Genomic DNA, 24,456 nt, shown 5'->3' with positions numbered 1-24,456 from the left:
TAACATAATTGGTACATGATTTTAGGACATTAGATTACAACATCATATCTATGGCAAAGCAAAAGATTTACATGTTATGTTTCTAAGTACCAGGTCAAATCAATATAATTTAATTTTTCCTGTGGGTGCTGGCATAAAGGTTTAAGCTACATAAAGGGAAACTACATAAAGAATCTACTATCTTAAGAGAAGCATTTTCTTTTAAAGGGCTAAGGCTAGACATTTTATTTATTCTACTTTTCTTTGAAGACTGGGTTGCTGAGCAATTACTCTCAATCCTTTATCATTGGATAATGGAACAGTTTGGTACTTTCCAATTTTGTTTGATTGGTTATAAAATTTTCCAGAATCTTCTTTATATATTTACTTCACTAGCAGAGCTCAGCATTTAGAGCAACATCCTTCCTTCAGTATTTCCTACTGCTGGAAAGAAAAGAATCTTCATCCATATCTTTGTCTTATCCACCAGTCGGTCATCTTAAAAGAACTACCAGACAAATTTCAAAGCGACTGTACTTTCAAATAAAAGTTTATAAGAAAGAATAAGTATGTATCTACAAAGGCTTATTTAAAATTTAAGAAATTCTTACATGATGTCATAATGTTGGCAATGTAATATTTTAGATCACAATGTTTTAATCTTTGCTGAGAATATGATTTAAACGTAGTTTCAGTTTCCTAAGTTTTCTCTTAGAATACCAGATTTTACATTTTATAAATCGAGAAATGTACGAATTTCACTAATAACTAATCAGTGTCTTATTCTCACTGCTGGGGAAAAATACGTTGAAAAGCTTACGTTCATAAATTTTGAAAAATATTTAATGGTTTTACCAACCGGTAATGTATACTACGATGTCATTGGCTAAATGAAGGGAACTTCTCAGTAGTTTTGAACTGAATCATTTTCAGAAAAAGAACTGTAATGTACTTTTAAACCATGATACCCAAAATATACTAAATGTTGAATATCCTATTTTCTGACTGATATTTATAAATAGAGGAGGGAATTCATTGTGATTTATGAATCACTCTTGGACACACTCAAATCACATTTCTTGACATACTATCTTTATTTTAGGAGGGACTCAAATGTAAGTTGATATTATTTCTGTTATTTCTGCCTTTAATATAGTAGAATCCAATTCTAATGCTTTCGGAAGAAAAGATAATTATATGATGTTTGTATTAGAGGTATATTTTTGTGATATAGGTATCTCGGGATACTTAATTTAACTTTCAGTAGAAGCAAGTCCACGGTAAGGCTAAGCACTTTGAACCCATTAACATGTATATTCGTGACTGTGGCGGTCATGGAGCTGGAGTAGTAGTAGCAGCAGGTAGTAATGGGATAGCAGTAGCCATGACGATAATGGAATTTAAAGACCTTTCCTCCTCAGCCACATAATGTTCCTAGCACTAAAGGTGCTATGTAGCCTTTAGTCTTGAATCTTCTGTGAGGATGCTCACAAGTGTTTTGTGACATTTAATCTCATTTATCCCACCCCATGGTGACACGGCATCACATTTCTGTTTTTAAAAACTCTAAATAAATTCTATTAAAGCCCCATTCCTATCATAGGTCAGAAGTCAAAAGTTAAGTGGAGAGTGTGCACTGTGCACTGATCCATACTAAGGCCCAAGGACCAAGAGTGCTGAGTGCACCGGTGACGTGTCAGCCTAAACAGTCAACCAGCAAGTGCAATCTTTCTTGAAGACTTTTTCTTTCCAAACCCAAATCATCGACCTGGAAAGAACCAAAGTAAAATGTCTTCCACCAGCCTCTCTCAAGGCCTTCATATGTGTAGCATATAGCATTCTTCCTAGTCCAAAAACAATACATAAATGTATTAGAATGTTTCTAGGCAACACTTCTAGAACAACTTTTAATGAATTTACATAAAAAATTCTGTTTTGTTCAATGTATCCAAAATATAGCGATAATATTAAGATACACAGTATTTTTTTTACTTCAGGAGATTAAGCTTCATAAATTAGACCTCCACTAGATTATATAAAATGTCCAGCTTTTGAAAAAGAGAATGGAAGTCCTAGCAGAAGTTTATTCCTGTTCGCATCATATGCTCCCTTTCTATGTCAACATTTACTTTGGATTTTTTAAAACCTTGAAATAGTAGTTATGTAAGTTCAGTCTCGTTTTGATCATGGGTTTCTGTTCTCAAAAAATATCTCTCAGAACTTATTCATTTAGAAATGTGTTAACATATAATGATGTAAAAATATTTTATGCCATATGTTATAATCACCTCACAAACCCAAGTGAGAAAATGATGAAGGTTCAAAAGATTTGGCACAGGAAGAAAGAACACTAAACAGATTCTGGGAATAAAAAAGGTTTCATTATTGGTTTTCATTCTACATTAACATTATTTCAGAGTCATTTACATTAAATCAATATCTGGAAACATGCTTTGAAAGTAGTCTATTAAATTAAATCTCTAAAGATTTTGCTGTCTGTTCTTATAATCTCTAATGACAGCTTTATCTTGTCATTTGACATTTCATAGACCTTTTCCAAATACTAGTATAAAGTAGTCAGATAAATCTTTAATTAACATACTAATTATTTTATGTATTTAAATTCAAAAACTATAAGCAAATATAGACCATAGCATAAAATATTTTTTATATTCACCATCGTACCTTTCTGCATTTCTCTGTCTCTGTGTTTTAATGCATTATTATTATTTTCATGTTTGTTTAACTTCATATATCCTGCTCGTTTCTAAGTTGGCTTCCAGCGAACCAGTCCCCCCTCCCTTGCACAAAGCTTCATGTGACCCAGATAAAGGAGCTCTCCAGGGAATCACCCCGGGGTGGCTGTCCCTGACAGCCAAGTGTCCACAGGTAAAGCCTTTGGCCCCAACACTACCTCCTTTTCTGGACAACCTCTTGGACGAATTAGAGAAGCTTGGTGCTTTAGTTTTACCTGCTGACCAAGCCAAACCAAATACCCCAGAGGAGATCACCCTTGAAATTAAGGAGGACCCCTCTGTTGTGCTCCCATTGCCGCCAGCATCTGCACCTGCCAAGCCACCCTCCTCGCTGCTACCTTCCCCCTGCTTGGGTGCGACCTCAGCTGCAGCCCAGCCCCCTGAGGCAGCGCCGCTTCAGGCTTCCAGAAAGACACCTCAGAACCAGTTTGCAGATCTGACAACAATGAAAAAGGGTTCTGCAGGCCCTGAAAAAGTACCTGAGGTCCTAGGGGATAAGTTCGTGACCTCCGCACACACTAGTGTGGGTCCCTTGCCCCAAACCCTCCCCGTCGTTGGAGAAGAAGACGAGGAAATCTATGAGGGGGTCACGGCAGGTATCCGAAGAGGGCCAGAATCTCAAGAACCAGATGCCTTGTGGTGTGGCCACGATGGCACAGAGGTGACACCACTCCTGCACATAGAGGAGGAAGGAGAGAGGGAAGCTGACCGCTTAAAATTTCCAGTAGCAATGGCCACAGACCCTAGGAGCCCTAAGGAAGACAGCGATGCAGCAAAACCCAGTGAAGAGGTACTCTAATTTGGCCTAATTCTTGAAGAACTAACCAGTCTTACTACGGTTAGCTAGTACAGTTAACCATATTAATAAACATCAATTTTGACACTGTCTTGGAAGGTTTCCATGCAAGAAACACAGCACTATATGAGGTAGGGGTGGAGGGGTGGATAGAAACACACAAAATTTTAACAAGATGATGTAAATATGTGATATTATTCCATTATTATTTATTAATATAAATCCATATTTAAAGATTTTTGTAATTTAAAGTCTTTCTAATTTTAATATTCATAATAATAGCTAAGAGTTGAGCTCCTACTGAGTGTCAGGCAGCTTTCTAAGAATGCTACATCTTTACTTTTCAAAGCTCATTAGGGTGGGTTATATTATTATTCCCACTTTCGGGATGAGGAAATTGCTACACAGAGAGATTAGTTCACCTCCAGGGTGAGAAAACTATACACCATATCTTTGTAGCAGTAGCAGTTTGAAAAAGAAGGGAAGAAAGATAGAGAAAGAGAAAGAAAAGAGAACAAAAAAGAAAAATATACTGCAGTTCCCTTTCACCTCTTTCTGAAGAGGTAATTGCTTTAAGTTGGTGACGACCTAAGAGTTGAGTCCTACATATTCACCTTACAAACAAAGAACCTTGGGCAATAATTTTAATCAGTTAAGAGGGAAATGCTCTAAATCTTTAGCTTGTAAGCTTCTCTCTTTCAAAAAAGACAAAAACAAAACTTGATGTCTCAAATATTTAATCTGCGAATTAAAAAGCAAATATGATTACTGGCAAATATTGAAATTATGGAACAAAATTCATGATTCATATTATGCCACTAAGCAAGTCACTTTCCCCCATGGCTCCTCTATTTAGAAATCTTTAAAAATGAAAATCAGTTTTAAAACCCCATAATTTCCAATTAAGATCTTACCAATAACAAATGTAGAGGCATTTGGTCTATATGGGGTATTCTTGGGATTAAATAATGGTGAGTGCCCATTAGGCCACCGGACACCCACAAAACCCTGAGTCTTGGCTGTCCCCTAACCAGGTGAGAAAATGTCATCTGGACAAAGAAGGGAGCCATGTCCGCATTTGTATAAAATAAACACACTGCTTAGTAATAGAGATCATTCATTCATTGCTGTAAGTCAAACAGATTTCTAAGTCAATTACTTAAATAACTAATTTCCCCTTCAATTTAATCAAGTTTAAGATGTGGTTAGACATGTGGCTTGGTTCCCAGGAACTGCTACTGCCGGCTGCAGGCAGCACCCACAGCGTGGTGCTCAGGGGGTGAGTTTCACAGCCAGTTCCCACCATGCACGCACATGCACAGACAGAGGTCGTAACTTCCCTAGCTTTGCAGCAAACTGACTATAAATTGTGATCTACTTCACAAGCAAGTTACAAAGAGTCATTGCAGGGTTTTACACTTTCTTCCTCAATGTTTAGAAGGACCCATCCCACAAATTACATTATACGATTGTAGATTATGGGGGTTCTTATCTCCAGCCGCTCATATCAGAAAAAAGTGAAACTGACCATACCCATTGGGAATTTTGAATCAAATGCAGAAGAAGAAGTTAGTGCTTTCAAAGCAAGAATTTGTCATAAATGTCACACGCCCCAGGGTATTTAGTAACTTTAAAATTATTTAGGTGCGGGGGGGTATTCTCTAAAAAGCATGTAACCTCATGCTGGACACAAGCATAATTGCATCTTGTCTTTCCTCAATATTTAAGCCATCTTCATTTTCTTCGGGAGATAGAACATCTACATCCTTTCCCAGCTGTCTGCTTTCCTCCCTTCCCTTTCATTCCTCCTTGGCCACTGTCTCTGACCTGGTCCCCACACTTTCTCAGCCTACCCAGCCCTACTCATCTCCGCTCCTCCCTAAATACTCTTATCAACAGGAGATAAGCTCACCAAAATTAAAGGTAACTGCATCTTGAGTGTGGTTTATTGCATGTCTTTCAATGAACTTACTTAATTAGATGTACGTCTTTAGATTCGTGCCATCTTACAAGATCTAAAAAGTCATTCAACATTGGTTGCTAACTTTTAACATCATTAGCATGGCCTCTGTCCAAAAATTTGAAAGATATATTTGCATAGCAGCTACGCTTAGATTGAGGAGAACAAACTAAACTTCATACAAGAATAAAAAGTGATTATTAGATTTTTTTTTTTTAAGTTGAGGGTCAGCAGGAGAACCATCCCATTCAAAGGTGTCAGCTTTGTGCCTGTCACCCTCTGTCACTTCTTAGTGGGCTCATTGCCTCCCAAGTTCCCCAACCAATCAGAAGTTTCAGCAGAGCCTAAGGGCTGGATGATCTTTGGCACTGTCTTGAGCGTTGTTCTTCCGCAAAATTGAAGTAAATTAATGAGGATGTGGAAAGGAGGCTTCTTTTGTAGCAGTTAACAAAGCACCCATCTCTGAGACTTGTTGGCTGGCTGGCAGCTCTGCTGGTATTTAACTCTCTCTTAGGATACCATGATAAAAGATTTTTAACAAAGTTAATGACTGGCCTTGGAAAGAGATTCAGTGACAACCACAGCATGAAATCAATCCATCTCAGAAAAGTTTTACTTCTATGTCCACAATGATCCTGAAACCTTTTCCTTTAGACAAAAGGACTTCAAATAATGACTCAACCTCACACTCAATCTTCTCCACCTGAAATGAGAGCCTCTGCACATAAGTCAAAAAACAATACAAAACGAAGGCTCTGGTAGAGTCATGTTTTTGAACTAGGAAGCACCAACACCTGAGAAATGCCATTTATGCAGTCTTCCAAACCCCCATCACCAAATGTACCCACCAAAATAGTCCATCTACGTGAATTTTATCTTACGTAGAAAAGGAATCTTTGAAAAAGATGTAGTATATTTTAAAGACATATTGCTCTTTGCCCTTTGAGGTTTTTATCTTAGCTGGCAGGAAATAATTAGGAAATTTTTAAAATAATAATAATTCTTTAGATAATGTCTGAGGCTAAGAATTTGCCTTTTTCTCTCTCTCTGTGGTTCTCTTTTTAAGGCCAAAATATTTATTCCTTGCCTTTCCCTAACTTGTTCTTCAGCCTTTAAGCTCAGTCAATAAGTGGGCAAGTAACTTGAGAATCGGCCTTCTCAAATGTAGAGAGATGGAACACACCACTGTAGTGTCAAGGACAAAACCAGAACTTAAACAGGTTTATTCTCCTGCAAGAACCAAGCTCATCTCATACATTCTGTATGTTTCAGTTGTTCCCAGAATGGTATGAGAGAATGGAGATATTCACAGTAACCATGTTTTAAAAGAATACTTTAATAACTACATCAAATAACTAACTCCAGAAAAATGAAGTTTTTTCTCTTTTTTATCTCATATTTGAGGGCAAATGTTAATTTTAATCTCCCACTTTTTCTGAAAACCTTATAAATCTATTTTTTACTCATAGAAAGAATATAAGTTGACTGAAGTTATGCTTGTAAGTATACATACAAATTGAATCAACTACAAATTTTAGGCCATTATTATAGTTTAATCCACATCTGACACAGTTACAAATTGATGTGAATCCTTTAAGAAGGCTTCCTATTTCTCTCATTTCAAGAATGTTAGAAATTTTTCTCATTACAAAGAAGGAAAGTAACCTAGCACTAAAAGCAAAGAGAAAATAAAATTTTAATAATGTTTTAATAGGCATAGTATAGTATGCATGAAATCATTACAACAATGTTATCAACCCCTATCAGCCATTGTTTTACTTAACTCATGTTAATTTAATGCAATTTTGTTCTTTTAAAGTATTTTCTGAGATAATGTAAGTCTGTCATATGCAATCCAAAATCTTCCATGGAAGTAAAAGTTACCATGACTTTATAGATGATGGAAGACTGAAATGTACATATAAATTATGAGTTTGATATATAAATCAGAATCCAATATTTCCTCTAGTCTTTGAGCATCTTTTAAATATTGGTTTTTCATAATACAAATTATTATAACCCTCAGCTTTGCTGTAAGCTGAGCTTCCAATTCCATCTAAGAGTATTCTGTAAGAGTCTTGCAGCAATGTGGACTCAAGCTGCAGTGGAAGTGCTTTGTGAACAGAGAGAAAGACTCTTTCTTGGGTTTCTTCCAAGAAACTCAGTTATTATGGTCCCAAAAAGAAGTCTCCTCACCCTAAAGCCATCCCACTGGAAGGTAATCCCCTTGAGCACAGTTTCCAACATGAAATTAAGCCCTGATTCTTCCTAATATGTTCAAATGATCTTTCCAGTTGTTCATCCACATCATTCCAAAAGCTACTTTTTTTTCTCTATGAGTCTTGATGTTTATAGAACCCTTGTATTAGTCAAGATTGGGGCAGCTGCAGTGCCAGAAGACTCAAAATAATTAGAGCTTAAACAAGGTTGAAATATATATTTCTTATGCATAAATGTAGGGTATCCAGGGTTGGTATGTGGCTATACAGTCATTAGGGATCCCAGGAGATTCCATTTTATTTTGGCACATCACCATGCTCAATGAAAAGCTTCCACTGCATGGTCCAAAGTGGCTGCAGCAGCTCCAGCAGTCCCTTTCTCATTCCAGCCAGCAGGAAGGAAAAAAGGGGAGGGAAGCTTATGTCTTCTTCCTTGAAGGGCATTTTCCAGAAACCGCACATATCCCATCTGTCAGAACTTACCACATAAGCACATCTAGATACAAGGAAGTTTGGAAAATAGACCTTATTAAGAATGGCCGTATGCCTACCTAACATTTGGGATTCTGTTACTGGGATGACAAAGAAGAGAATGGATATTGGAGAACATGAAGCATTCTCTGCCACAAGCCTTAAAGAAAAATGCCTGATGCATTTCATCCCCAGAGACTGAAGATATGAGGTCAATCATTACTAATTATTATGAACTTTTTCCTAAATGAGAGTTGAGAAAAGCACATGCTTTTATTTAAAAGTCCTTTAGTCCTGCTAAAGTTCCCATAAGCCAAATCAAATACCAGACAGTACATTGCTAGGTCTTGTCCATGAATGGACAGAAAATAAAACATACACACGAGAAAGGTTAGTTTACTCACTGTCTTATTAAAAATCTTACTTTGAAAGAACACCAAAATAGTCACAAGGTGCTTGGAGTTAGAACAATATTCTGTATTTAATTATACAGTATTTCACAATTTCCCCCAGAAAAGCCTTTTTTTTTTTTTTTGGCCATGCTGCAAGGCTTGTGGGATCTTAGTTCCCCAACCAGGGTCTGAACTTGGGCCCTTGGCAGTGAAAGCGCAGAGTCCTAACCACTGGACCGCCGGGGAATTCCCCATATTTTCTTTGTATGTGTTTTATTAGAAAATTTACCTGTGACAGATGATCGACACTGTCTATGAAATTTGATGGATATGAAGCAAAATTTCCCTGGCTCTTACCTTGTATCTATTCAAATAAACACAAAGAAAACAGGTCAGATCTGAGAGTATCTTGAAACCAATTGTTAAGCATTCTATTAAAGACATAAATTTTCTTGTAAGTGTTCTTAGCCATCTACACTGCATTCAAACATCTTCCCAATACCAAATCTCTCTCTGCTCTGCCTGTGAGTTCCCTAGTAAAGCAGCGACTGATGCCTGTGCTGTGAAAACTCTGGGCCACCAGAAGAGCTGTCTGCAGACTGTTAACCCTTCCTGCTCTGCTCTTATTCGGGAGTTTGGCATGCTGTGTGTGCATGGAAAAAAAAAAAACAGGAAAGCTCCTCTGAAGGCTGGGTAATGAAGATGAGAACTAATTAACTTCTTACGGCTTTTCCAGGCTGATTTAAAAAGCGATCTACTTGTCTTGGGTAAGCCTCCGCGTAGCCCAGTGATGTCCTGGAGATCCTGCAGTTCACCAGTCAGAGGGCTCAGCGGTTCCCACAGGGTAGGATCAGACGCCCCACCTTGAGCCAGGCACCCTGGCTACCCCTCCACCGTCAGTGGGCTGGCTCTTCCTTAGTTGTCATTGCTGTGCTTTGCCAATGAAGTAGGGCTGGAGGTACCCTTGAAAGGAAATGACCTTTCTGATGATGATGAGCAGCTATGAAGTCAGATCAACACGAAAATCCTATCCTGAGTCTCTGGGCAATGAGCTTCCCCTTTATGTGTGTGCGTAAGCTTTCCAAAAGCGACAAAGACATGCCCCAATTCTCCTCTGTACAAATAAGGGTGTGGTATATGTTGTCTTCCACATCCATCTCGTGTAAATCACTGCTTTCCCATCACTATTTCTAGTGCAAAGAATAAAGCTGCTGCCAATAATATACTGAACTCACACCCTTCCAGGGATGCTTGCTTCTGTGTCGTTCAGTTTATGTGGATTTCTTTTAACCCATGGCCCTTGTTGTAAAATATCTTGTTGCTCTGCTGACATGTGCCGCATTTACTCCATGACCCTTTCAAGCCAACTCTGCTTCTCTGGACTCCGGGGGCTCCCAGTCTCTTGACAGCTCTGATTGAACTTAAAGGTCAGATTACTTTCCCTTTGACTACTTAGTTCTATGGCATCGACAGCCCTTGAAAATGAATGGATTCTAATTGGTACCATTAATTCTGAGGACGGCAGCCGAGGAGTTTGAGAATTTTCATCTCTGCCTGAATCGGTCCTTTCCCATTTCCATTTTGATGGACGCTGGTTTAATCTTACATGCTCCATTACATGATTATGGTTCTGCAAGCTTTTAAGGACTTGATGACAGATTTCCTTTTCCATTTTTAAGAAATGTAGATACTTCTCTGTATTTAGGCCATTTTTGTGCTTTTTGCCTTGCCTAATAAGACCTGATTTTGTTTCTGAGGCAGAGATTTGTGTTGCCATAGAGAATGAGGAATGTTGATTGGGAGAGAGTCTCATAGAAGGGCTTTCCAGAGCCAAAAAAAGAAAACTTTTTCCAAAATTAATATGGCCCATCCATAAATTCCCATGGGTCAATGAGATGGTATGCTTTGGGTCACCATAAGTTTTTTTCTTTGTCAGATTTTTACATTATGTACTTATATGTTCTATTATATGTGTTTGTGTGGAACACAAATATTCTATATTCTCTAGATTTAGGCAAAGTTGTGTTTTCACAATTTAAAAAATAATTTAAATATTTAAAATAATTGTATAAGGTAAGAAAGAGAAATACACCTAGAAACATAAACATGGTACTGTTTGTTATTAAGAGAATTTCATCTAATTCTGGTTGGCACCTAACATTTTCTGGGAAAAAAAAAATAAGAACTCTAGAACTGCTAATAGCTCTTTCAGAGATTTTCCCACATTAGTATTTAAAGTAATGGTCAATCCTTACCTAAGAATTACCTAATACTAGATATAGCTAATCCTCCAGATGCCTCTGCGGAAGCACAGGTAAGAAGGTAGGTTTAGGATAGACTGTGGCTTACTATCTCAGCTAGAAAATTATATATTTTACTGATACCTAAGGTTCTAGGATATTTCAAACCAACTTTCTTATGAGCAGTGGCTTGTGATTGGTTCTGGCTTTGAAAATTAGCATGTGTTTAAAACCTGTCTCATTTGTATCTGCTTTTGACAACACTAAAAAATAGCTACACTAAAAGAGAAAAAAAAGATTGTTGCATTGCCAAGGAAAAAGCTAAATATTTAGGATTCTATAAAAACAGCATGTTTCATTGGGTTTTCTAATTTTTATTGTGCTCTTGACTCATTAAGGAAATATAAATATGACATAATTCTCGCTTAAAATTTCCAGCACAGTGACTGCAATCTGTTAACTTCAAAATCATCTTTTTAAACTCACAGCTCATATGAGCTTCTTGAATGTCACTCATGTATCTTCTATATTTATCACAAAACCGCTAAGAAGTTATGAGTAATAGAAATGCCTGAGCAGATAGTGAAAATACAAATGAACACAGACCAAAAATACTGGTGGCTAAAGACTGATCCTTTCTCAACAATTTAAAACGTGGGATAGGAAGAACATGGTCAGAAAAACAGATGAATATCTATTCCACATCGCTCTGTGGTCTTTAAAATATCCTTTCAAAATGAATCCAGGCTGAAGCAACTTGGTGAGAGCTGTCCAAAGGCAAAAGAACTTTTAACATGTTGCTGCCATTACTCACCATTAGGTGGCAAAAGAGTGCAGATACCTCACAGGTCTTTGCCCCAGGGTTTGTGCCCAGTTATAAGGAGGGGGAAAGGCAAAAGACAACCTTCTACGACAATCTGTTTGGGTATCCATACAGAACATAAACACTTGCCTAAAGGAAAAAAATTAAGGTGTTGATTTAAAAAAGCCTGCACTATCTATTCCATCATAGTAAGCTTTTATGCAATAAAGAGTGAGAGTCAGAATTGTAATTCTGTTCCTTCTTCTTGCCTATTTGTGATATTAAGAAATTATCTTTGGGTTTTGGTTTACTGATCTGAAAAATGAAGTTTAATTATTGTTTCAAAATTAATTGTTTTTACATGACTGAGACACTTGGGAATTAACCAATGCCAGTTGTCATAGCTCTCTGACAAGTGAATGAGTATCAGAGGAAATATATCTGTGGAAACGTGGATTCCTTTATGGATTCCCTGAGGGGGACAAGATCTAAACCATCAACTTGTCCACCTCCTTGATTTTAGAGATAAGGAAGCTGAGGTGCATATCCAAGGTCATATAGTTAGTCATCGCCAGCACTGGAAAGACACAAACATGCCCTCATAAGTATCTGTGCTGCTTATTCCTCTATTGACCAAAGACTATTTTTTAATATAAATTTATTTATTTTATTTATTTATTTATTTTTGGCTGCGTTGGGTCTTCATTGCTGCGCGCGGGCTTTCTCTAGTTGCGGCGAGCAGGGGCTACTCTTCGTTGCGGTGCGCGGGCTTCTCATTGCGGTGGCTTCTCTTGTTGCGGAGCACTGGTTCTAGGCGCGCGGGCTTCAGTAGTTGTGGCGCATGGGCTCAGTAGTTGTGGCTCTCGTGCTCTAGAGTGCAGGCTCAGTAGTTGTGGCGCACGGGCTTAGTTGCTCCGCAGCATGTGGGATCTTCCCGGACCAGGGATCAAACCTGTGTCCCCTGCATTGGCAGGTGGATTCTTAACCACTGCGCCATTAGGGAAGTCCCAAAAGACTTTTAAAATAAATTATTTCAGTTGCTGTAACTGGTCATCTTTCCTTAAAACTGCCTCCTACTTATCCATATTCACATGGAAATGATTCCTATCAAAAGTAACCTCAGAAAAGTTCTAAAAGTCACCATTATAATAGATACACAACTTCTCTGCTAATAAAACCTGTGATAAATCCTAGCCTCAGTATGTGAACAGTATAGAAAACCAGTGATTCAGAAAAAACAAAACAGTGGGGGTGGATCCTTTTAAAGGATATGAAGGAAGTATTGAGAAAGATGAGTAAAAACAAGGATGTTACTGGCTGACACACCCAGGAATACAAGTTCTTAAGACTTAGAGGCCTGTAGAATTAAGGAAGCCACATACTTTTGGCAATAGCCCAATTTTCATAATTGCCACAGAGATGGTTCATTTAAATGATTTATGAGATGAGTTGAATTAAAGGAATTAAACCAGTGGAATTGTAATCACAATAACTGAAAGGTGCTACACGGGTTTTATAAGTAGATTGTTTTTTAATCCTGAAAGTTGCATTCACATTTTAACGTAAGGGAGCAATGAAATTAGACCAGCCAGTTTTACCAAGCACTGGGTGCCGTGATATCAAAGTGAAACTTCTACTCAACTCAAAAATACCAGAATGGCTTAAGTATGTGGAAGTAGGCATACCATTTTTAGAGCACAATGAAATATATTTCACAAAAGATTTTCTCGTTAAGACAAGAACAAATAATATTTCCTTATTTATAACTTTGTTGTGCACTGTAAACTGCGCTATGATTGTTTTTGTGAGAGAACCGTTGCTATCTTGTTATGTGATTCAAAACATGGCATTTTAGATTTTTTTTAATTGCATTTTTAAATATAGTGTGTTTGAGTAACTAACACCAGCATTTTCAATATCGTGCGGCTTCAATGCATAATCTTTGGCCCGAAATTTTACTCCTGGAAATGTGTCCTAAGACATAGTTCAAAACAAGAAAATAGCTTTTTGTATAAAAATGTGTATAGTATTGTTAGTTATGATAGTGAAAAAGGCGAGATCAATCTGAACTTCAAAAAAAAGAGAGAGAGAAATGGTTAAGACAACCAAAAAAGATATAGACATATATGTGAGGGAATAATATTCTGCAGTGATTTACAATGAAAAGGAAGACTGAGGAAAGGAGACTGGAAATAATTACAAAATATTAATAGCAATTGACATATACAAATCTTATTTCTGCATAAAACATATATATATAAGATATATATGACATACATCATATATATATGACTGGATGAGAACTTGTAGAAAGGTAATAGATATAGGCTTATGAATGACTTATTTTACCTCTTCATTTCAATAATATGTTGAATTAAATGACCTTAAAAATGGCTGGAAAATGGTTTAGTCTTAATCATTCTTAAAATAGTATATGTTATAATTCTAATAATAGATACATTGTTAGTTATTTTATGTTGATTTATAGGGTAAGTATTATACTCTTAAGTGATACATGTGTCTGATAATTTTTATCCACTCTTTAATCTTATGCTTATATATTCCATGCACAGACTGTTGAGTGAAATTTCTAAGAATACTGTTTGTAAACATTTCCAATTACTATTAACTGAAAGCTTAAAGTTTTAGTAGTAAGCACCTAGTCTACTATGCTAGATAGACAGCTTGGATGGGAAGGGAGTGGATAAAGAACGCAGGAAGGGAGCAGATTGTAGACTCGAAGACTCAGAGGAGCCCCAGAGTCCCCCTCCGTTCTTGGACCAGTGGGGTTTCTATGGACAGTCTGCAGGGGGAATTCCCAGCCTCTCAGTAATCCATTCCTAACTCCGGGATCCAGGAATTAGCCCTGAGGTCTAAAGACATGGATCTAAAAACTAATGCAGTCATCAATAAAGAATCACTTACAATTGCCATGCAATTTGCCATGCAAACTCTGGTTTATCTCATTTTACCATGCGGCCATCATTTAGAAGAGAATGCTTTTGAAGTGTGTTATGAATGAACTGAAATTCTTTTTTTCCCCCTTAAAAGGTAACGTTTAGGTAGTCGGTATAAACTACATTGTGTTTACATATTCAAGAAATGTGTGAACTTTCATTCATTGCAATTTTTATGTGGATATATGGGATGCAAAGGCTTGTCATTTCCAATATTATAAGTATCTATTACAGATACTGGTCTTGATGCTTAGTTTAAAAAGAAAGGAAACTCTTTTGAGAGTTCAGTGCACTGGGAATTTCTACCAATATTTCTCTTCTAAGGTAAAATGTTACATGTTACCTGGATATTGTTTGTTACATGCTATTTCATACTCTCTGTTTTCTCTTTTTAAAAATGCATGTGTTTCCTCCACATTGAGAACAGAGAGTGTAACTTCAAATGTAGCATGACATGTCTGCCTCTTGACATGTTTATCTGTACTGTATGTGAAAATGTTGTCTGTGAAGGAAAAGTATATTAGAATGAATGTGGATACTTTGCTGTTAGACTAAATGTGGTTTATTCTTTGCTTGTTTGAGAAAACGCTGAAGAATAAGGTTGTATGAAGGTGTCCAGACTTCCCAGTCTAGTGATTTGGTGTCTATGTTCTTGCCATATTCCTGGCCTTTGAAAAATCAATGGGACTAAACCCTGACTCTTCCTTAAAGCTTGAGCAGACAAGATTGCAGATATGTTCAAAACATTTGAACCTTGGTTATTTCGATTTAATTTAAAGCACCTTTCAAAATATTTTAATTATTAATCCAGCAGAAACCCTTTATTTGGTTTTTTTCCCTTCCTCTTGGTTTTTTACAACAGGAAATATTAAATGTCAAGAAAAGTGCCATGCCATTATCCAAATTATCTTTTAATTAGTACCAGTTTAAGCATTGATTACATTGAAAATCATTTCATTTCAGCCACAGCGTCCTGTGTTTACTCATGAAAACATTCAAGGTGGGGGGGAACCGTAAGTATTCTTCTTATCTTCTAAATTCGAGACTAACCTTGACCCACAAAATGGACCACTGATGTACCATAAGTGAGGATGGTACAACTTTGCATGTGAAAGAGATCAGAGTAACTAACATGAGATGACATCTCCCAGATTAAGAGAAATTGCAATAGTCTCCATCTTTCACAACAGAGAACAGAAGCTAATTTAAGAAAAAAAAATCCGTGATTTTGCAGAGAAGACTTGGATTTATGGACTAAGAAAAAAACCTTCCAATGCTGCAGTGATTCCTAAGATTCATGAATCTATCTCCCACTCTGTTCTACTCACCATGTAGATTCTAGTAACTACAGCCTTAAAGATACACTGAAAATGTTCTAACATTGTTTTTACACATATTTGAAGAGCAGGAGAATGTCAAAGTAGACCTACAGTGATAAGTTAGTAGCATAATTCCAAAGTTCCATTCTTTTGGAAATGGCAGTATTAAAACATGCACTGTCATTCAGTTACATGATGTTCACTACCCAGAGGACCAGGAAAATGCCTTTTCACACTTTCTCTCAAATCCCCTCTCCTTTGTAAGTCGAATCAATCTGAAGGTGTCACACATTGTCTTTTAGGGTCTCTTTCTGCCCCATTTTGCCCATGAGAGATATTCAGAGGTTATCCACTTCCTGTTGGCTGTTGCCTATTCTGAGTGCAGAGCTAGACCCTGGGAAGGAACATTTACAGGACTAAACCATGTCAGGCTGACTTGAGCACACACAGTGTGCCTCCTGCCCACTGTCCAAGCTCTGCTCCCCTGGAGCAGAGCAAACCAGGGGGGCCTGATGTGTGGCCTGGTGACCTCACTCCTCACAGACCTGCTGCTCAGCTAAAAGCATGCTCCTTGGAAACCATCTCTAACCTGAAACTGGCTCTCACGGAGTACAGCCAGAAAGGTTTTATTTGTTAAGGAAAAGGCTATGAAAAAATAGCGTGGAGGTACAAATAATTTAAAATTTCATTTACTTGGAAAAAATGTTAAGTATAACTTGTAACTTGAAAGGTTTGTTTTGTTTCCTTATTTACACAAATGATGAAGGGATCACATCACAAAAAGTAAATCCCAAGGCTGCTTAGGTTTACTGCATTATCAACACATTATATCAGCAGCAGCTTTTAATGAATTTATGAATTAAGATGTAGGTGATGTCACACTGTTTTGTGTCATGAAGTTAACGCTTCCTCGTGTTTATGAGCTCACAGGTGGAAAAAGGCATTTTCAGTGTCCTGCTTTGGACATTACAAAACGTTCTTTATTAAATTTCTATTTGATCACAATGCCAATTATATATGGGTATCACTTAATCTCTTTCATTTAAGAAATAGGTTTTGAGTGAAAATAGGAACATAATGTTATAATGTCACTGCAATTCAGAAGTATGGTAAAATGTTATAGACGAAGTTGCAAGTTATAGAGAGAGTTCAAGTTTGGTTGAGCATTTCCTATTTAAAAGACAGATTTCTTTTTGAGGCATCCTAACCCCACCACCATCATTCATCTCACCAACACATCTTTCAAAACAGCATTTTTTTTTATTGTAATTCGACTGCATTTCCTGTCGTGCAATACTGATTTTGAAAGCCAGCAGAGGCAGGAGGATTTCCGGTAGGTTTGTTTATGTTTCCATGAAACTTCCAATTTTTTTTTTTTTTTTTGTGGTCTAATTAAACCAGAATGGTAAGTAAACTCTGATAAGCACAGTGGCTTTCATCATATCAAAGTGAAGGAGTTCGTGCCAATTTTGTTTTTGTTTTTTAATCTCTTGGGACCTTGAGATTCTTCAAGCAGCTGGGCTTTGTGGCCTTAAATAGGCCTGTCTCTGTAAGTGGCTGGAGATGTGCCTGGGTGAAGGCTGAAGCCTGAAAAGCTCAGAGAATCAGTGTTTCCCAAAGTGAGAGATGCAATGTATATCCATGGAATTAACAGCCCAGGAATGCCTATCTCCCTCAAATGTGAGATTGTAAAAGGAACTATGGTGAAATTAACTTTCCCCAGGGATAGACAAGAGATACCATTCCTTCACCTGAGCATCTTCAAATCAAACAGCAGAATAATTTGCTCCAACCAGGGTTGGCCCATGCAAACATCCAATTTAAGGAATGTCGGTATTCAAGACCTTCCTGTCTGTTTCTCCACGGATCTGGGATTCAGGCTACCTTTCTTTGTCCTTCCCTACAATCAGAGAATCCTTTTTCCATAGAAGACCTCAAAAGCTCAAGTGGTTAAAAAGGTTTACTAGGAGGACAAAATATTAACAGGAGAAGAAATCTCTAACGTTGGAATTTCAGGCTTTGCTCTCAGGCCAGGGAAGATAATGTTTCTAGGAGAGGCTGTTAGGCACCACATCTTATCAACTCTTTCCGCAATACACCCTCCCCCAATCCAACTTTATCCAGACCCCCCAATGTGAAAGGTTCAAGGACAGGGAGAGAAGCCAATGCAGCCGAGGCCCCAGTTTATCACATGATGTTTGAGTTCAGGTGACATGATAGAATAGTTTTGTTCTACCAAAGTATGATTTTCTGACTGAATGAAGTAATCAAAATAAATCATTCTTGTTCCTGAGCAGTATCCAATATTATCAACCTTTTAAAGTTGGCTTGAAAAAATTCACAGTGCCCTGAAATGTGGTTCTTATTTTCTTACATTGGCAGAATTACATTAACTGTTATGAAGAACGGCAGAAACAAATTCACTAACTTTAAAAAAAAAATCCCCCTCACATACTGATAATATTTTAGTGGTAATATGAAGTTTTCATGTTCACTGCATAGCAAATGCTTCCTGACCCCAAGCTGCTAGAACTTGTGTCTTTCCAAAATGCCAGTCCATATGAATATGCATGCTATTTTATTACCAAAAATTCAATGTCTGAGTTTGCTACTGATCAATGTCAACAAAATATGTGTTCTCAAAGAATTCAGACAGAGAAAGTGGCAGCTTTCTATCAGTAATTCTTTTTTATATGATTATTTTGAGAGTTTTTACATTGAACACAATTTCTCTGAGACCCATTTAAAAAGGAACGTATTCCCTAACCTACTGTTTGAGATCACCACTTACACTGATTCAAACTGTGAAACTAAACTGCTTTAAAGAATTCCTCCTGGTAAAAAACAAAAACAAAAAACACCTCTCTGTTATAGTAATTCCCATACAGTGATTTAGAAGTTGTATCTGACATTTTGTGCATCTCAATTTAGAATCTTTTGAAAATTCCACTTGCAAGCTGCAATTACTTGCTTCTGATTATGGCTAATTAAAACTAATTCCTTCTTGTTTTTATATAGCTGAATAATGCACATATCACTTCTTTTATATTCTGTACTATCATTTAATGTCCGAATGATAGCTATCCATGACTGGACAATTGAAATGCAGGTCCAATTTATAAATGTTTTAATCCAACTCTGGATATTAGAATCTTCCATAAATTTTCCTCATTATGAGTTTTGAAATGCTATTAGAGTGGTCTAATTCCCATGAAAGCCTAACTACTTTGACTTACTTTACATGCTTACCAAAGACTTATACTACCTAATTAATATGTTAATAAGAATAGAAATGTTAAAAGTAAAATAAATATTATACTCTCTTCTGTAGTTTCACAGAGGCATAAAGATTTTGTTTAACGTCCATTTGTCCTGTTTAAGGTTTCAGGCTCTGTATAACTATACTCCTAGGAATGAAGACGAGCTGGAACTCAGAGAAAGTGATGTCATTGACGTGATGGAAAAATGTGATGATGGATGGTTTGTGGGTATGTGTACATTGGCCATTTTGTAATTTGCTTATGTTTGCTCCCTTGCGCGGTTGGATGTGATAGTCAAACTTTCTTTGATTTCATAATGCCTTTGATCTTTCACACATCCATATGCACTATGTAATCCCAAGGCAATGACTTTTTTTTTTTGGCGGTACGTGGGCCTCTCACTGTTGTGGCCTCTCACGCTGCGGAGCACAGGTTCCGGACGCGCAGGCTCAGCGGCCATGGCTCACGGGCGCAGCCGCTCCGCGGCATGTGGGATCCTCCTGGACCGGGGCACGAACCCGTGTTCCCTGAATCGGCAGGGGTACTCTCAACCACTGCGCCACCAGGGAAGCCCGGCAATTGCATTTTTAATATAGTTTAGTATTTACTGCTTCAGGTATACGTGATTTTCTGCTGGTTTTATTTCCAGTTCAACTGAGAGAAGAAAATTTCTTTAAATAGCACCAACCGGGAAAGACTGAGACTTAAGAACAAAAACAACGAAACTGCTCCCTAGATGCAAAATACCAATATTCTTGTTGAGTGGTAAATGTTAGTCGTCAGCAGTGATGATCTAATTTGAGAAAACAAGAAGAAACTCACCCATGACTACGTCTGCTGTAGGTGCCCTAAAACACCAGTGATTCACCTCAGCTTTAATGTGTGGTCCGAGTAGAAGTTCCATTCTCATCACTTAAAAAACAATCCCATTCTTACCGTCTTAAAAGAAAACTAGAGGTTTTCTGAGAAAAATTTTGTAGACAAGAGTATCATATACTAAGTCACAGAGGAGAGAGGAATCAGAAGCATAGGAGGATGGAGGAGACAAAAGATGAGGGAATAAGGCTTTCTGTAGACAGGCCAACAGTGGGGAAATATAAGAGCAAAGGCCACATTAGCAGCCACAAGCCTCTGCCTCTGTTTATATTAATCCCCCATTTAAAGGAAGGTAAAATGGCTTACCTACACAGGGATAAAGAAAATCAGTCATCAAACCAGGACAGTAAGTTCCAGAGGGTAAATGCAAAAGGGAAGTGTAGAGACCCTGTTCGCTCTATGTGAGCTGGAAATCATAAGGAAGAATTTAGTGCGCTAGCTCTTCCAAACAGTTTCAAAGAAATCATGTTATTCTAATCCAAAGGCGATCATAATGATGGCCGCTTATGCATTTGGTTTTATTCCTCATATTAGAAACATGCCCAGTGATAGAACCCCCGCCCTCTAGTAGTGGTCTATCTTTTTCTTCTTTAGTGACTTGGTAAATAGTTCAAATTTTCTGTATTTTATTAAGGACCCTGGCAGCGCTATTTGTAAATGAGTGCTGTGGCGTTCAGCATGATCTTGTATGAGATAATAAAACTGGATAGTGATGGCATCCCCAGTAAAGCCTTCACATTACACTGTGCTGAGGAGCCGTGACAGACGTCCTGCTCCCAGAACCAAGCCTTGCTGTGGTGCTTCTCCAGCCTACCTTATCACGTGGCCAGCCTTATCCTAACTGAGAAGATTGTATTTGAAAATGTCACTTCTCAGATGCGTTTCCTATTCCACTCCTCACTCCTGTCTAGCAGCCTCGGTGATGGAGCCTCATCAGACTTGAGTATCATTGTACTTAAAAGCCCACCTCTGGGCTTCCCTGGTGGCGAAGTGGTTGAGAGTCCGCCTGCCGATGCAGGGGACACGATTTCATGCCCCGGTCCGGGAGGATCCCACATTTCGCGGAGTGGCTGGGCCCGTGAGCCATGGCTACTGAGCCTGCGCGCCCGGAGCCTGTGCTCCGCAATGGGAGAGGCCACAACGGTGAGAGGCCCGCGAACTTCAAAGAGAAATAGATGAGCCCACTATTACTTGGAGACTTCAACATCCCTGTATCAAAAATGGACATACCGGGCTTCCCTGGTGGCGCGGTGGTTGGGAGTCCGCACCGGTCTGGGGGGGTCCCACATGTCGCGGAGCGGCTGGCCCCGTGAGCCGTGGCTGCTAAGCCTGCGTGTCCGGAGCAGCATGGCTGCTGAGCCTGTGTGTCCGGAACCTGTACTCCGCAACGGGAGAGGCCACAACAGTGAGAGGCCCATGTACCGCAAAAAAAAAAAAAAAAAAGCCCACCTCCTCAGCAAGACTGTCTCTCCCCTCAGACTGAGAGGCTGAGCTTTTCTGTTCAGCCTGGTGTGATGGAAGCACAGCATTTAAGCTCAAGAGGCAACAGAGGCATCAGGCAAAACAGATAAAACTGCTTACTTTGTCTTCCTATCCCTTCAAGTGAGTTTTCTCTCTTTTCCAAACCCTGAGGGCTTGCTCTCTCAGTGAGTTTTCAAGCCCACATATATGAACTGACATTTCATGGCTGTTACCCCTCTTTCATTTATCACTTCTATTTTCAGGAACCTCAAGAAGAACCAAATTCTTTGGTACTTTTCCCGGGAACTATGTCAAGAGGCTGTGAATCACTCTCCCCATTATTTATGCTGCATTTCAGCACCACATCTGCATAACCTTGCCTGAAAGATCTCCACAGGCCTCCTGCTGTTATGCCTTCCAGTTTCCAATAGAAGTCACCCACCACCACCATCTCCATCTGCCACCAAACCACCAGCAATGGAACTGCCGCTGCAGTGGGGAGATTGGAGGATTTGCCTCCGTGTGAAAGTGCATATTCCTGCCATCTGCTCTAAACTTTGAAAAGTCAATATGCGGCAGCAGAAAGAAAATCATTATACTTAATAACGGTTGAGTAGTTGAGGCAAAAAAGTAAGTGTCTCAAGGAGGCTCTCTTGTCCACTCTGAAAGATTTTCTCCCCTCAGGCAACCAGAAGATTGTTTATTACTACTTGCTGGGGTTTGCATTTTCACCTTCTTAGCTTAGCAGTATATTTTCCTTTCACGAGTTTGCCTAGTGTCCTGGTTTACACGATATGACAACTACACTTCAGCTATTGTTTGCCTGCACTTATATGTTGTAATATGCACAGTGATTACAAAATCTAAAGCGAGAGTAGGAAAGTTAATTCGAATGAGTGTGATTTTGTTGAATTGAATGTGAGTTTCAAATAGGAGTCTTCGGCAGGATTTTTTTTTTTTTTTGTACTTTTTAGAAGTGCAAACAATAAGTGAATAAGAGCCTTTGGTAATAATCAGGAGAATATAAGAGGTTTAGCTAGATTACAGAAAACGATTGTGTTGTAAAGTTGCATTGCTATTTTATATTAAAATGTAACAATCAGCATCATGAACAATGAGCTCTTAGTGTTTTATTTATCTGATAAAAGTTAAATAAAAGCAGTGTTAGCGAGAGGTGCAAAGAATCATTCTAACATAGACACTTGAAGGCATCTGTAAGCAATATTCATAGGTAAGATTTCACTGTGTGTACACATACACATTTGAGATTGTATGAGAACAATCCATAAGATGTACATTTATGGAAATGTAAAAGAATCTCACATATTATTTTATAGAAATAGAGTACTTCAGAAGCATCACAAGTATTAAGGCTGGTTTTAGTAAGGATTATGATCAGTACAATTATTTTTACTATGATAATTATTTTTCTTCTCTGGAACTCAGAATCCTGGCTGCATTTGAGGACAGGAATATGTTGAGCCTGATTTTCCTAGTGTGTGTAAAATATCTCCTCAGAACACATTAGGCACCTTTTAGAAGCAATGTTAAATCATTCAGGTTAAATTTTCTGCCCTGCAGTAGAAACCTTGAAGATGACATTGGGACCTGAAAGATTTAATGTGGTTAACAGTGCCTGAATTACACATACCCCGAGAACTAGCTTTGTATTTCTTATGACTTTGCGTAAGAACTATTCATATTTGGATCCTGAGCACCTTATAGACAAAACTTTTTACGGCATTTCTTCTGTGAACAGTGGTTGATCTTTTCACAATGCATGTAGACTCTAGAATTTTGTACATATGTTTGCTCATTTTTTGTATGGACTGTTTAGTTGTTGAGAAAACAGGGGAATTTCCTAATTTGGTCTTTATCCTTCCTTTAAACTAAGCTAAAACACTTTCAGCAGATTACCCTTTACATCTCCCACAAATCATCATTATGCCTTGACAGTGCAATTCTGTAAGATAGCACTTCTGCAAAAGTTTATGAACATAAAACATCTTAGCAGCCAAACTGAAATGTATATAACTACCGATTAGAGAGGAATTTCATTAGAAAGAAGGTAAAGAAACATCTTTGAGTAGCCTTGATTACTACCTTGATTACTGTCAAGTTCACAGCCAGCTTTATATTTTAAAGGCTTTGGGTTTGAAATTAGGTCAACTGCATGCAGCTTTGCTGATAAATGAATAATTACCTTTGATGCCATTTATGAGAAAAAATTCAATATCTGTTGCCTGTCATATTTAAGAAAAATTAATGTTTCTATTCTCTGTATCTGACTTTAAAAGGAAAAATATTCATACCTAGCTTTTAGGTAATTGACTTTGAATTCTTACAAGCAAAGGTCATTGTGTTTTTCTTGAATAGACATCTAATAAATTTTGCTTGGAAGTATACTTCAGTTTTTCTTCTTGACATTTATCCTTACATGAATTGTGTATTTTATCCCAATCTGTTAGATAAACCTCAGAGGAAATGCATTTGCTCTGTGTTCTCTTGACACACAAATGGAGAAAAGATGCATTTGCATAAGCTCAGAGAAGAAATATTTTTTAAACCCATCACCAAAGCTCATTTGCTAAATACTCCTTGGCTAAACATTGCTCTTCAGCTAAAACAACACATTTTTAAATATTTCTGCCTCAAAAATACCTATTTTTCTAAGAAGTTAGTTACAAGAAGTTGTAAGCACTTTCCAAATTCACCTTTCTTCAGTTGCCCTAAAAAGCTTTATCACCATTGGCATGGCAGACACTGTTAATACTCACAAGATCTCAATGAATCTCAAACTATGTATTGCCATTGGGTGTCATTCCTTTATCTCACATAGATAGTAAGTAACTAGCTCTTCTAGTTGGATCCTTTCTAGTAAAGCATAGTCCTTTCTGCTCTATGTGCTTCAGCCCTCTTTCATATCTATCACTCACGTATTCAGAAAAACGTACGTTCCTCTGTTGGC

General features: G+C 37.9%; 1 protein-coding gene across 11 annotated transcripts in view; it reads left to right on the top strand.

Moving 5' to 3' along the window:
* The window catches only part of SORBS2 (sorbin and SH3 domain containing 2), a 322,092-nt gene extending 298,115 nt beyond the window's left edge, over window positions 1-23,977 (top strand). For 6 of the 11 annotated variants that reach the window (XM_007466541.1, XM_007466539.1, XM_007466546.1 and 3 more), the window contains 3 exons: window positions 15,536-15,585; window positions 19,273-19,379; window positions 21,752-23,977. In XM_007466541.1, coding sequence (XP_007466603.1) covers window positions 15,536-15,585; window positions 19,273-19,379; window positions 21,752-21,813 — 219 coding nt within the window. In that variant the 3' untranslated portion in view covers window positions 21,814-23,977. The remainder of the gene's footprint in view (window positions 1-15,535; window positions 15,586-19,272; window positions 19,380-21,751) is intronic. The other 5 variants (XM_007466538.1, XM_007466545.1, XM_007466544.1 and 2 more) reach the window with 2 other exon arrangements.
* The last annotated feature ends 479 nt before the right edge of the window (window positions 23,978-24,456 follow it).

Source organism: Lipotes vexillifer, unplaced genomic scaffold (assembly GCF_000442215.2).
Source record: "Lipotes vexillifer unplaced genomic scaffold, Lipotes_vexillifer_v1.1 scaffold951, whole genome shotgun sequence".
NCBI classification, from domain to species: domain Eukaryota; kingdom Metazoa; phylum Chordata; class Mammalia; order Artiodactyla; family Lipotidae; genus Lipotes; species Lipotes vexillifer.
This window is presented reverse-complemented; position numbering and strand designations above follow the sequence as displayed.